The following is a 13,276-nucleotide window of genomic DNA, read 5'->3' as shown; positions in this document are numbered from 1 at the left end:
GTTGCCCATTGCCAAAACTTGCCAAACTTGTTTCCAGGCTGCTGTAGATGCTGCTGCTGCCGGCTGTGTTCAATGTTATTGTCACCAAAAATATGACGCTGATAAAAACTGGCAGCAGCAACTGGTTTATGACAGGACTCAAATTTGTCGTTACTGCTTGCTGATAACAGTAACAGCAACTGCAGCAGCAACATCTTGTTGCTGCATATGTGTATAGCTGTCAAAGTTGCCATAACAATGCACATAAAGCGCGCAATTAGCACGCCAGCAACATGTTGCCAGCGCGCAACAGCAGCAGCAGCAGCAACAACAAGGCATAAATACTTACTAAATTGATATGTTTATGCGGCTTTATGCTCAGTTGCTCAGTTGCTCAGTTGCCTGTCTCTGGCCTGGGCCGGGACGTAGCCCTTTGTGGCATGTTGTTGCTGCTGCAGCCGATGCTTGGACGCTGATAATTTTTGATTAATTTGTCAGCGTTGTGTGTGACATTTAAACAGCTCATTGCGATATTTATGACGGCTGCTGTTGCTCTGACTGGCTGCTGCTGTTGCACATTGGGTGGGCACAGCAGCAGCAACTCACAACTGGGACCCACAGCAACAGCAGCAACAGCAGCAGCACACTGGGGGCGTTGCTTGTTGCAAGCATTGTAAATGCTGCAGTCATTTGTACATCCTGTTAAGCAAAACTTTTCACAGTCCCGTCCTCGCTACATTTTACAGCTTCCTCTATCAGAGATACGATCGCAATGCGTCCGGGCGTATAGTTTTGTTTACCATTCCATACCATGCCCCCACCCCCTCTGTCCCTCTCATACAACTATTGCACTTTGCCTGCATTCGCTTCGCTCTAATCTAATGTAAATCGCTCCAATCTGCGCAGTGGTAATTTTCGATTTCCGCTCATAGATAGCGTTAAATGTTCTATACGGAGATGACGACTAGACCAGCTCCGACTGAGATTCACACGAAACCGACCAACTGACACAGCCTCCAGTCTCGATGCCAGCCGGCAGTCTCTGCCCCAGTCCCAGTCCCAGTCAAGCAACAAGTTTAATTTTGTTTTTTTTTCTTCTCTCTCTCTGTCTTTATTTTTTGCATTTTGTTTAACAAGCGTGCGGCAAAAAATGTACAACACTGCTGACATTTAAATGAAATGTAATTAAAAAAGCAACAGCAACAACAACAATAGCGGCGACTGGCAACAAAACAGTACAGACTGAATCTAAGCGGCTGGCAAAAATAAATATTTTAATTCAGAAAAAAAAATAATAAGTAAATAGATAGAAATGTTATTTGACTTTGAAAAAAAAATGCAGCGAACTGCGAATGCTCTGCCAACATGAATTAATATCAACTGTTTTATAAATGCAAAAGTCAACAATAGAAGGTTTAGAAAATCTATCTGTGAATCACGCTTAAGGAACAGCACGTAAAGAGTAAATAAAAACTGCCAGAGAGCTGAGGCTTTGCAGGAGATTGACTTACTAGACTTTACTTTTAGCATAAGCTGACAGCAACGTTTACGAATGTGATTGAAAGAGGAATGCAAGAGGCACGCTACGTTAAGCGCAGAAAACTCAGCTAAGCAACGCTTACGAATGTGCTTGAAAGAGCAATACAAAAACTAAGAAGAAACGTTAGGTTTACGAATGTGCTTCAAAGAGGAATGCAAACTAACATTTCAATATATAAACAATGTTTGCCACTTTGGCCTTTTGTTATTATATCATCTGTTAAATTCGAAATTCTTTTAGTCTTGCTAAGTTAGTGTAAATGCCAATAAATGGAACCCACACATTTAATTTTATTTTTTTCTTTTTTGTGTTGCCCCATCAAATCTCAAGTCCAGCTTGCATCTCAAGTCTCGCTTAGCCAAAAACAAAAACAAAACACACCAAAATAAAAACAAAATAAAATAAAATACAGCTGTTGCTTGTCGTTTGGTGTTGTAGCACCAAACTGGCCGAGCCATCAAAACAAGGCCCCCAATTCGGCGTGTACGTAGAGGTATTGGTGGCAGTCGTAGTAGAGCCCCCATGCCGGTGCCAGTACCGGTACAGCCGCCAAGCTGCGACTGCTTACCCCCTGCCGGGGTGTGTGCAACTGACCCAACGTGTGTTGTCTGTCCGTCCGGCTCTCGGTCCCACTGTCCCACTGTCTGTTTGTCAATTGCAATGCGCCGTCGTCGTTGAGTGTTTTTTTTTTCGTATTTTTTGCATGTGACTCTGTGACGAGAATTGTCCGTGCTGGATGGGAACTGAGGACTGGGCAAATGGGGCTGGCAAACCAGTTTTGACAGACACAAGTCTTGAAGCGTCTTTTTAACTGATTCTGTGTGTTGTTTTTAGCAGCAGCAACAAATATGCACAGATACAGATACAATACACACAGACAGACACAGGCATATATTGAAGCTTTTTGCCAGTCAGCCCGCACATTTTATTTAAGTATTTTATATTTTTTCTTATTTTATTTTTTATTTTTTGTGTTTTTATTTATTTTATACACCAAAATCGCCCGCTGCATTTTGTTGGCTGCATATAAATGAATTGTATTTTTGTTGTTGTTGTACAAGTTGCTACAGTTCTTTGTGCCGATTGTTGGCTGTTGCTTGTTGGTTGGCTGTGTCGTGGTTCGTGTGTGTCGCAAGCTGTGTGAGTGACAAATGACAAAACAAAAACCTGTCGTGGGCTGTGCTCGCTGTGCTCTGTGCTCTGTGCTCTGTGCTCGGTGCTCTGTGCTGTGTGATGATGATAAAGACCTCGTTCGCTTCACTACTCCTCTGTTTGTTATACAGGGTGCCGCTTGCAACAAATTGCAGCTGGCTGAATGGCAGACTGATCTGACTGTCCCTCTGTCCGGCTGTCTCGCTGGCTGACTGACTTGGCTTACTGCACTACTTTCAATAGAAAGCGCGCTGGCTGCAGTTGGTAATTAAGATTGGCCAACACTAATTGCACATTGATTGACTTTCGTTGTTCGTATTTGTCATTGTGTCATTAGCTATGTGCCAGAGGGTCCCAATAACTGTAAATGACTACCGTGGGGCCTACACAGACGTTTCTCTGCCCAAATGGCCCAGCTTCGTATTCCTATAACGTCTGCCATGCGTTCTTATTGTTGTTTTTCGTCTTTTATATAATGTTTTGCATAATTTCTTACTTAAGAGTTAATTGAAAAACGAAAGAAGAAAAAAACGAGACTCTGATGACGGGCTTAGCTCAAAGCCCGGCTCAGCCCCAACTTCGACTGGCTTCAGTTTCGGTTCCCGACCCAACGCTCGACTCTCGACGCTCCACGGTTCGCTGCGCATTTGCCTAATTAATTTTCTTGGCACAGCAGCAGCAGCAGCACCAGTGGACAGTGAGTAGGGGAGAGGTAGGGTGCAGGCATTAATTACGACCACGTTGAGGAACAACTTCCATTAAGACAGCCGCCACACACACACACACTGACACAGTCGCACGCACACGCACCCAGTCTAGTCAAGCTCTTGCATATTATTTGAAATTAAAACAAATTAGGCAACCTGTAATTTTTTCATTTAGACTATAAAGTGTCCAATAATAAAGTAGGTGTTGCTTGTTGCTGCATTCCCAAAATTATTTATGTGTGTCTAGGCTTGGCTAGCCATCGAGGGGAGGAAGGGCGGCGGGTCTAAGTCCACACCTCATGAATTAACAACAAAGCAGAGCCGCGTATGAATGCATTCATTGTGTTGTGCGGCGCTTAATGCAAATATCGTAGATTCCGACACAGCCAAAATTTGTGTGGCTGACAGTATCTTGGGCAAACACACCTGTCCACAGCGCAGAGCGCAACAAATATTTGTCCTCCGCTGGCTCATATCTTGCTTTGTAAACGCTATGTCACATCCTGTCGGTCCGCATTGCTGTACTTATCTCTATCTAAAGCTATGCAAGCGGTTTTCATGTTACAATTTTGATTGGCAATTAATGCAGTTTCGGCCACGGCCAGCTGCATGGCCAACTGCAGCTAGCCAGTTGTTGCTGTCGTTGTCACTGCTGCCGTTGTCGTTGTGCTTTAATTTAGACATTTGCAAAGAGATATGACCGCATGCTGAGCCCAGGTGTCTCCATCTCTCTCTCTCCGTGTGTGTGTATAACTGGAGCCTGCCTACAAGCTCAATAAAATGTCAACACAAATGTTGGCAATACGAAATGTGCGCCCGTGGGTAACTAAGTCTAGCTATACCCTATAGAAACTCATTCATTGAAGATCAACTCAATCGTCCAACCTAGCTTCATTTTGCTATTCATATTAATAATTGTAAAATGCCAAGACTCCTGCTCGCATGCAATCGTAAATACATTGAGTTAATTTCCTATATTTTACTGCAGGGTATCTCCCAGTATTAGCAAGAGCTTTGGGACTTAATTTTTTGCAATTGATTTATGGGTTTTATGGGTGGTCGTTGGGGTCGGTGATAAATGTTGGCAGCAGCAATGCTGGCCAGCAGTTAATTGCATGACTGCCGGTGCTGCTGCTGCTGCTGAGCTGATGATCTGCAGCCCAGTAGTGAGCCATAAAAGTGTTTAAGTTAACTGACCACGAGGCAAGTCAACATTTGCCGGGTACAATTTAATTACCAACTAATGCTCAAGCGCTTTTAAATAAGTCAATTATGGGTTTTGAAATAAATTCTTTGAAAACGTATTGCTTTTGCCTCTAAATAGTAACTTAGGCAGTAGGAAAAGTTGATATAGAATAGAGAGCATTAAGGTTTACTTACTTTTTCTAACTCTAAAAGGTGAAACCGAAGCACTTGTATTGCCTGCACCATCTGCAAAGAGAGCGTAAGAAAGAGACGGAAGAGATTCAATATGAGTTATGCATATCACAAGAGATAATAAAATTCATTGCCATAAAAGAGGGCTTTCAAACAAATCGTTTGACGCCCCGGAACCACACACTACACACTACACACACAAACACACACACACACATATATGAATCGCAAGAGCGCCAACTGTTAGGGTGACCAGATGCTAATTAAAACGTCAGTTTGACATTTGACATTTTTACGATGCTGCTAACTGGTGTGGCTGCTGCTGTAGCCGCCACTGTTGACTGTTGCTTGTTGCTTGCTGCTTGCTGCTGTTGCCGATCATGTTGCTCTGGCTGCGCCAACAGCAGCTGCTGCGGCCGGCAAAAACTTTAAAGAATTTCATTTAATGCCACGCCGCGGCCAACTGAACCGCATAGTAAAATAATAACATAGAGAAAACATGCTATAAACATTTTTATAGCACAGCCACAGCAGAAGAGTGTGCTTTGTCTATATGTATATGAGTGTCTGATGTATCCAAAGCCAAGAGTATTTTTGTTTAAGTAAGTGTTACTAAATGCACTTTTAAATGTTCAAACATGAACTCTCCACAGCTGGCAGGGGGAGAAACGCAGTGCAGCGGCAGCAGCACCACCAGCACCACTGAGTGGTGGCATGCCAAAATGATTTATGGCCAAAGTACGCAGGCGCACACGGCCATGGCCAGAGCCAGAGCCAAAGCCGATCAGAGTTGTCCAACAGCCAACCCAGGTCCGGGTGCCCCATTTGCCTCTATGCCGCAGTCGAGGAGCTGGCATTCAGTGAGTTTGTACTACAACTAATAAACTAATCTGCAAGTGCATAAAATTAGGGCCACCGCCAGAGATTTCTATGCAGTTGCTGCTCTTGCTGGCGGCTAATACGCCATAAAACCAGCGACATTAAATGCAGCAGCTCTGCTGCACTGCGTGAGTGAGTGACACATTTACGACTGAGCAGAGGCCTCTGTCGTGTGGTACGAAGGCAGCCGCAATTAAAATTAGTTTTGCCCCTTAATCTCTTTATATGTAGCAGCAGCAGCAGCAGCAGCAGCAACTGTTGACGCGATTTGCACAGCCCAATTGCATGGATCGTTTTGCACTTTTTGCACGCAGCATTTCCGTCTTGATTTACACGTTCTCCAAAAAATCTCTTGGAATTCGCTGAACTCAAGCTGAGCGACAGACGGACAGACAGCAGCTACGTACACTCTGACTCATGTGTTGCCATGGGACGATCTTTGGAAAAGCTATATGCTTTTCTACATTTACTTGATCTAGAGATTGGCATAGCTCGAAGTCTTTATGCACTTGTTGCCCCAGCCCAACAAGCTGCTGATGCTGATGATGACGCTGATCATGCCATGATCGCCGTCAAGGTTGTCTTGATGGCATTTGCCTTTGCCTTGGGGCTATGACTCTGACTGCCCAGATCTGAATGCATTTAACTAACCCACGAGCACGACGATGGCTTTATTGTTGTTGTTGCTGTTGCTGTTGCTGTTGCTGTTGTTGCCGTCGTCTTTTGCACACCCAAAGGCTGCCCATTTAGAGAGTGCAAAAATGTCATATGCATCATTAAATCGTTCTGCTTCATATTGTAGTCGCGTTGAGCATCGGTCGTTGCTCGTTGGTCGTTTGGTTGTCAGATCCCCTGCCCCACTTTGCCTGTGCCCCCATTTCGATGCCCGTGCCCATTCTGCAGCAGCAACATGCAAAATCAAAATGCGTGTGAGAGAAAAGTATGGCAACGCTGTCCAATAAAATGACTAAACAACTTAGTCCGCTCTGGCCAGTGGATGTCGACTTGGATGTCGCTGTGACTGTGGATGCGGACAGACTTGGACTTGGACTTGGACGTAGCTGCAAGTGAGCAAACAAATGCTCATAAATTGCTTGGGCTGCAGCTAAATTTGCCGTGATTTATTCTAAATAAAAGAAAATTATTCAATTGTTGTCATTGTTTTGGGTCAAGGTGATCGCGGAGACACATGCGCACACACACACACACACACACAGACACACATACAACATGTTGCAGCAACATTGTTGCCGGGCGCCGCGCGCTTTGTTTACTTACCAGTGAATCGACTTCGGGATCTGCGGTATAGTAGGGTTTCTGTGATCTTATCTGAAATGAGAGACAGAGCGCGAGAGAGAGAGATGGCATCAGTATAAAAGAAAAACATTATGTATACTAGTTTCAAATCGTTGCAAATATGCATAAGCAGTGGCAGCTGTTGTCGCTGGTGCTGCTGGTGCTGCTGTGCTGATTCTTGACGAACGCAGGCAGGTGGTAACTGCAGCTCGGAGCAACTCCGTGACTAGGTCGCCAATGTTTTCCCGCTGTCCGTCTGCCTGTCTGTGTCGCCGTAGTTTTATGATGCCAGCTCACAGTCCAAGCGATAAGCAAAATACTACATATAAACCAGGCAACAGCAACAGCAACAACGACAACAGGAGATGGTTACCAAAACACAGCATGGGAAACGCAACATTTGCGTAAAATTTGCTTTTGCTGTTGTTGCTCATCAGACCAGAGGTGACTCGCTGTGACCATAAAAGCGATTCTCGTTTTTATTTTTGGTTTTTTTTTTGTCTTTCTGTGTTTTGTTATTTTATTTTTATTGCAAAAGGCAACAGAAATAAACCCCACACTTAGATAAAAATCACAAAAGCAATATGTGGCTAGATAAAAAAATGGCCACACAGACCGCGACCGACCGAAATGCGACAGAAGGTCAAATAAATGCTGCGAATTATTTGTTGATTTTATTATTGTTGCTGTTGCCATTAGCGAAGATTGCTGCTCTGCTGGCTCTCACGGAACTCATCGGCGAGCTCTGTGAGACCAGCTTGGGTCGTTCTTCAATAGATAGCTAGATATATGTAGATAAACGGCAAAAACACATTAAAAAAAAGAGCTACACCCGCTGCGAAATTTTATACCAACGCAGATCTCGACTCGACCTTGTGCTTGCGTTCATTTGTGTCTTTTCTATTTACCTTGGCCATAGACCGACCACCCAATGCAAATATGCGGCAGGCTGCACTGCAGGCGGTCTGGATGCATAGTAGATGCAATGATCTGCAGAAGATAAGTCTCATGGCCTATAAACTATGAAGTCTACAGACTGAAGTCGATCTATCCATTTCTAGCGTTTTAACAAGCGTCTAATGATTCACACTTGCTTGCCTTGGGCTGGGGCACATCTCTCACTCCATATGGGACACTTGAGTATCGCAACGGCAATTAGAATCCACTGAGCCATAGACGACTAATAATTATATTGCGAGCAGCAGTTCGGATCGGTAAGGAGTTTAAGTCCCAAGTCGGACATCTGCAAATATGTGGGCACCGGGCCACATTGAAGCATGAGAAAAACGCCCCATTGTGCGGCAAGCAGAGCAACAATTACAACTACAACAGCAACAACAACAACAACAACAACAACAACAACAACAACAAGAAGAATAACTGATACAAGGCACAGCCATTGAGCAGAGGCTGAAGTTGCGTGTGGAGAGTTTTGTGCCAAAGTTGTTGCCAGTTGGCTTTAATGTTGCATTTTCAAATGCTGGTTGGTCGCTGGCGTTGCACACACACACATACACACTTAAACACACACATAGAGTCAAAGTTGTCAAACTGGTTTGCATGATAACTCTCCGTTTGGATGGCTGACTGGCGACCAGGTCGCGCTTTTGCTTTAGCTGATATGAAAAGCACGAGGGTCGCGGTTTCTTTATGCAGAGGGAGAGAGAGAGAGAGGCAGAGTAGTGGGAGAGAGAGAGAAAGACATGGGGGAACTGGGCATATTGCACACACGCACTTTTCATTCTCCAAATCAAAATGGCTGCCAGCTCTGCTCGGAGAGGCTCTCTCAGGCTGCTCTCGGCGGTAATTACAAGCCGAGGGCCACTGATAAGCGCTAGCCCAATGGGCAAATGAAATGCTGTTGTCTGCGATGCGGTTTTTAAAAATGTATAAATCATTGCCAACAAGCGAATACACAGCATGAGACAAGTCTATAAATAAGCCGGGACATGCCGGAACGTCGAGTCAGCGGCGGGCGTGAAAATAACATCAACATCATGAAATGAAAATCAAAATGAAAATGGAAATGAAAAAGAAAATGAAAATGAAAAGCATAAGGAAAATTCTATACACTGCGCCCAGTCAAACGAACATTTTGTCAACATAGCCGCGTGGGCGTCTGCAGCTGACAATTTCATATTTATAGCCAAACGAAGAGAGGCACATTTTCAATTTCCAAGTAGTGTCCAATGCGGAAACCCCACCAGAGCCCCAAGCGCCCCGAACGCCCCAACACACACGCACTTTAAAAATAAAAATCAAATAGAAAATTGCGTGTCATGTCGCCCATGGGCCGTCCGAGTTCCTTCTTGACTTGTGCCCCAGCGCACATTCTAATCAGTTTCACATGGGCAGCTCATAAATTTCGCAAGCAGCACGGCGACAAAATAAAATCACTACTGTTTAGATACTGCTCTTCAAGCGTTTTTATGATGGCCCCCAATATATGCAATTATACAACCGCCAGCGACAACGGCCAGTGCCACAATCGAAGGTTCGTTCTCGGGGCTGGGTTCGGGTTCGGGTTTGGGTTTGGGTTTTGGGCTTTGTGTTCCGGTGCCGTTGTTATAGATTGTCTCGCAAAAGATACTACAAACTCAGTTGCAAGATCGGCGCACTGCTGACGTTTGGCTGCCATAAATTCAATGGAATTTTCAAATCAAATTCGTTTCATCAACCTGGCCACGTGCTATCAGCCACAAGCAGCAACAATCGGGCCATAAAAGCCAAAGTAAAACCCAACACACATATATACATATCTATATATATAGAATTATGATTCAATCAGAACTGCTTTTAATTTCTCACATGATAAATTTATAGAAATTTGAGCCACTAAAAACCGAAATAAAAATCGAAACGCAATCCACAAAAGAGCTCAAGTCTATAAAACGCCTCAAATGCTGTTGTGTGCTTGCTTGCGGGTGAGGAGGGACAGCGTTTGTTTTTGCTACGTTTTTATTATGCCAATAGCTAGGAGCCGTTCGTCCGGGTCCGCCCGCGTTTATAGCCCTGGCATTGTGTTGGCCATAAACCTGTGCGCGCAGAGGCGCAAGGGGCAGCGCACGTCGGTGAGCTGGCGTAGTGGTGTAGTGGTGCAGTGGTGTAGTGGTGTAGTGGTGTAGTGAAGTCTTGAGCACTTGAGTAATGGCCATAAAGCGCGCCCAGCAAACGGCCATAAAGCAATTTATGCACCCTGCCATGTCGACTTTTGGAATCAGCGCGCACAGTAGCCAAAGAGCCGGACAACGGGCGATCGCAAGCGCAAAGCCCCCCAAACCCCAAAGCACTTGAGAAACTGCAGTGATAACACAGTTGCAGACGCAACGTCATCGCTCATGAACTGAAACTGGAACTGGAGCTGGTTCATATGCACTGACAGCTCAGCGCACGTTTCTCTTATTAGTTTATCTAAGCTAATGGCTGCTCGCTCTCTATGAGCCTGTGTCTGTGTGTGTGCAGTTCGGCTGTGTGGCGCCTAAATTGCTGCACGTAGCTACACTAATTTTCATTATTACTTTTGTATTTCGCTGCGTGCCACGGCGCCGGACTTGGCCCTAGCTCTCTGCCCCGCACAGCCGCATGCGGGCTTTGCCTATATCATAAACAAACGCAAGAAAAACGAATTAGCCCAGCAGCAGCCGCAGCAGCAGCAGCAGCAACAACTGTAACAACAAACAGCAACTATACAACGTTTGCACTGCCTGCGCTGAGAGAGGCTGTCGAAATGTTATCGAGTTTTTTATCTCTAGCTCTGGGCATAGAACACAAAACAAAAAAAAGTAAATTTAACTTCTCAACAGGTAACAATTTGAAACGCCCGTGCTGTGGATAACTATGTAATTTAGTGCAAGTTTTCATTAAACTGGTTTTCAGAGCATCTACAAATAATTACTAATTATTATAAACAATCAATGCTGAAGTGTTCTCGCAGCTAGCGGCTTTCGAACGAGTTTATAGAGCTGTCAAAGTTTGTCTGTTTGGCAGAAGTCCATAACGTCTGCTTCCAAAATCATTCACTTGAAAATTGCAGTTACCTCAAGCAGAGGTAACCGAAGACTCAAGAAAGCCTATCAAATTTCTCACACCTACAACAGCCGTTACAAGCAGCAGCAGCAGCAACAACAAATAGCCACAGTTAAGTACCTAAAAGCTTGCACAATGCCGCCATCCATCCCTTTGGATATTCCCAGCTCCAGTTCGAGTTGCAGTTCCCATCCCAACGCGTTCGCCCACAACAAGCAAAAAGGCGGGGGAACAAAATGTTGAACAATAATTTTGTTGTAATGCAATACCAAAAAATGATATTTGCTTAGCTGATGACGCTACGTGTTGGCATTGCTGCTGATGTTGATAATCGCGTCAATGATAATGACGATTATAATGATAATGCTGTTGTAGTGCTTGTTTAATGTCGCTGATTACCTTTAACCGTCATTACCAGCAAGAAACCAAGCCAAACCAAACCAAAACAAAACAAAACAAAACACAAACATAAACATAAACCCTAGCCCGAACCCAAGCGAGAAATGTGTAACGCGCCCGATCTGGCAGAGCCATCGTTTTTATCTTTATAATGGGCACACAATATCAGTAGTAAAAAGCAACAAGCAGAGAAAAAACTACAACAAAATGCGACAATTGAGGTGACAATTCGAGTGCGACTGCCAGAGCAAAAGCTACATACGCGTAGTTCCATAATGGGACAGTTCCACATGCGGCGCGTCTCGACTGATTTACTTTTTATGATACCCTCATGAACGCACTTGTATATGTATCTGTAGCTCTAGCCGTTGCTGTAGCTGTATCTATAAGTGTGTCTATGGGCCGCACACACTTGGCCATCTTTTACGACCCAAGACTGAGGTAGCTGCCACTCCCGGCTCGGATACCTTTTAACAATCTGGCATAGAAGCGCGTAAACATTAGCAACATTCTGAATGTCAATATTTGCATTGGAATGTTACAGCAGCAGCAGCAGCAGCAGCAATTTGTGTGCCGCTTTCGTTGACTACTTGTGGCGCATATCAATGGTACCTGTGCCTCATAGATCGCTCTCATCGTGCCAAAGGCGTCTGCTCCGCGGCCCGGACAAACATCCGGCGTTCGTTGACTGATAACAGCACGAAAATGCAAAGTAAATATGCTGTAGATGCGTCTGACAGAGACAACCGAATGTCGAATGTCGAATGCCGACTCACAGATGGCTAGACGGGTATATACACAGAGTCTTCAATTGTTCCAAATGCTAACAAAATAATCTGCTCTTTTACTATGTGAATGCATACCCCATTCAGCATCAGCTTACAGGGTATGGCTGCCATCGATTGTCAACACTCATTGCCCAATTTGTCAAGGCAGGCAGCTCGACGCTTCTTTCGCTTTTAATTGAAAGCGTTTAGCACACGTCTAGGCCGCGAGAGCGGTACATAAATCATGGGCCTCATAAGTAACGGCACATAAATAAAGGCGCAGCGAAAGACTTTGGATCAGAATGAAATACTTGAGATGCTTACACAACTAAATGATAATGGCCACCTGACTAATAAAATGTTGCCGCTGGCTTCTGACATACGAAATAAATAGAACTTTCCTGCGACTGCTCAAATAGTCGACTATAATATATATATATATATATAACTACATATATATATATACATATATATATATATCTACATAAATAACTCTGCTGTTCGCCTGCATTCCAGTGCCAGCTAAGAGGGCCAATCTAATGGGCTATGGCCTCTATTTGATGAACGTATTAGGGACTAAGTAATGCGGCACTCACACAGCGATAATGTATCTACGAAATGCAGCATGCACCATTTCATATCGTGTATATAGAGCTGTTAGGAAGGGTCAAACTACTGTACAAATATTGAAAGTCATCAGCTATGCAGACGATGCGTCTAACGACCCCGACCAAATGCGCGCTCAATCTAAACACACACACATAGACACACACACAGCCACGCACTCGCAGCAGCAAACTAAATAATAACATTTAAAAGGCGCCAAGTGGTTTCATAAACAAATATTTGAATAGAACGTAGAAAATTCGAAATTCTAGCAATTGGAAAAACGAAAAACTGAAAAGCTGCCAACGCAAATTGAAAAGAATTCAAATGTAATCAAAAGAAAAGCGTTTGCAGCTGTAAAGTGAAGTAAGTCAAAGTAAATAAGACGCTGCCCGCGGGTGGGTGGTGCGAATGCGACGTACTCTTCGTTTGGTGGTTCAGCGTTGCCGCAAACTAGCAACAGTTGCGGCTGCGCAATCCCTATTCCAGGCGGGACAACGTAGCTGCTCTTTTCGCAGTATTTTTCTTCTCTTTTTTTTTTGGCTAAC

General features: G+C 44.3%; 1 protein-coding gene across 7 annotated transcripts in view; it reads right to left on the bottom strand.

Annotated features, from left to right (window-relative positions):
* Positions 1-13,276, bottom strand: part of LOC111601805 (homeobox protein homothorax) — a 107,548-nt gene that overhangs the window by 79,243 nt on the left and 15,029 nt on the right. For all 7 annotated transcript variants that reach the window (XM_023318598.2, XM_023318592.2, XM_023318593.2 and 4 more), the window contains exons 4-5: positions 6,913-6,963; positions 4,759-4,809 (exon numbers count right to left, since the gene is read on the bottom strand). In XM_023318598.2, coding sequence (XP_023174366.1) covers positions 4,759-4,809; positions 6,913-6,963 — 102 coding nt within the window. The remainder of the gene's footprint in view (positions 1-4,758; positions 4,810-6,912; positions 6,964-13,276) is intronic.

Source organism: Drosophila hydei, unplaced genomic scaffold (genome assembly GCF_003285905.1).
Source record: "Drosophila hydei strain 15085-1641.00,03,60 unplaced genomic scaffold, DhydRS2 tig00008137-arrow-arrow-pilon, whole genome shotgun sequence".
Lineage (NCBI taxonomy): Eukaryota > Metazoa > Arthropoda > Insecta > Diptera > Drosophilidae > Drosophila > Drosophila hydei.
This window is presented reverse-complemented; position numbering and strand designations above follow the sequence as displayed.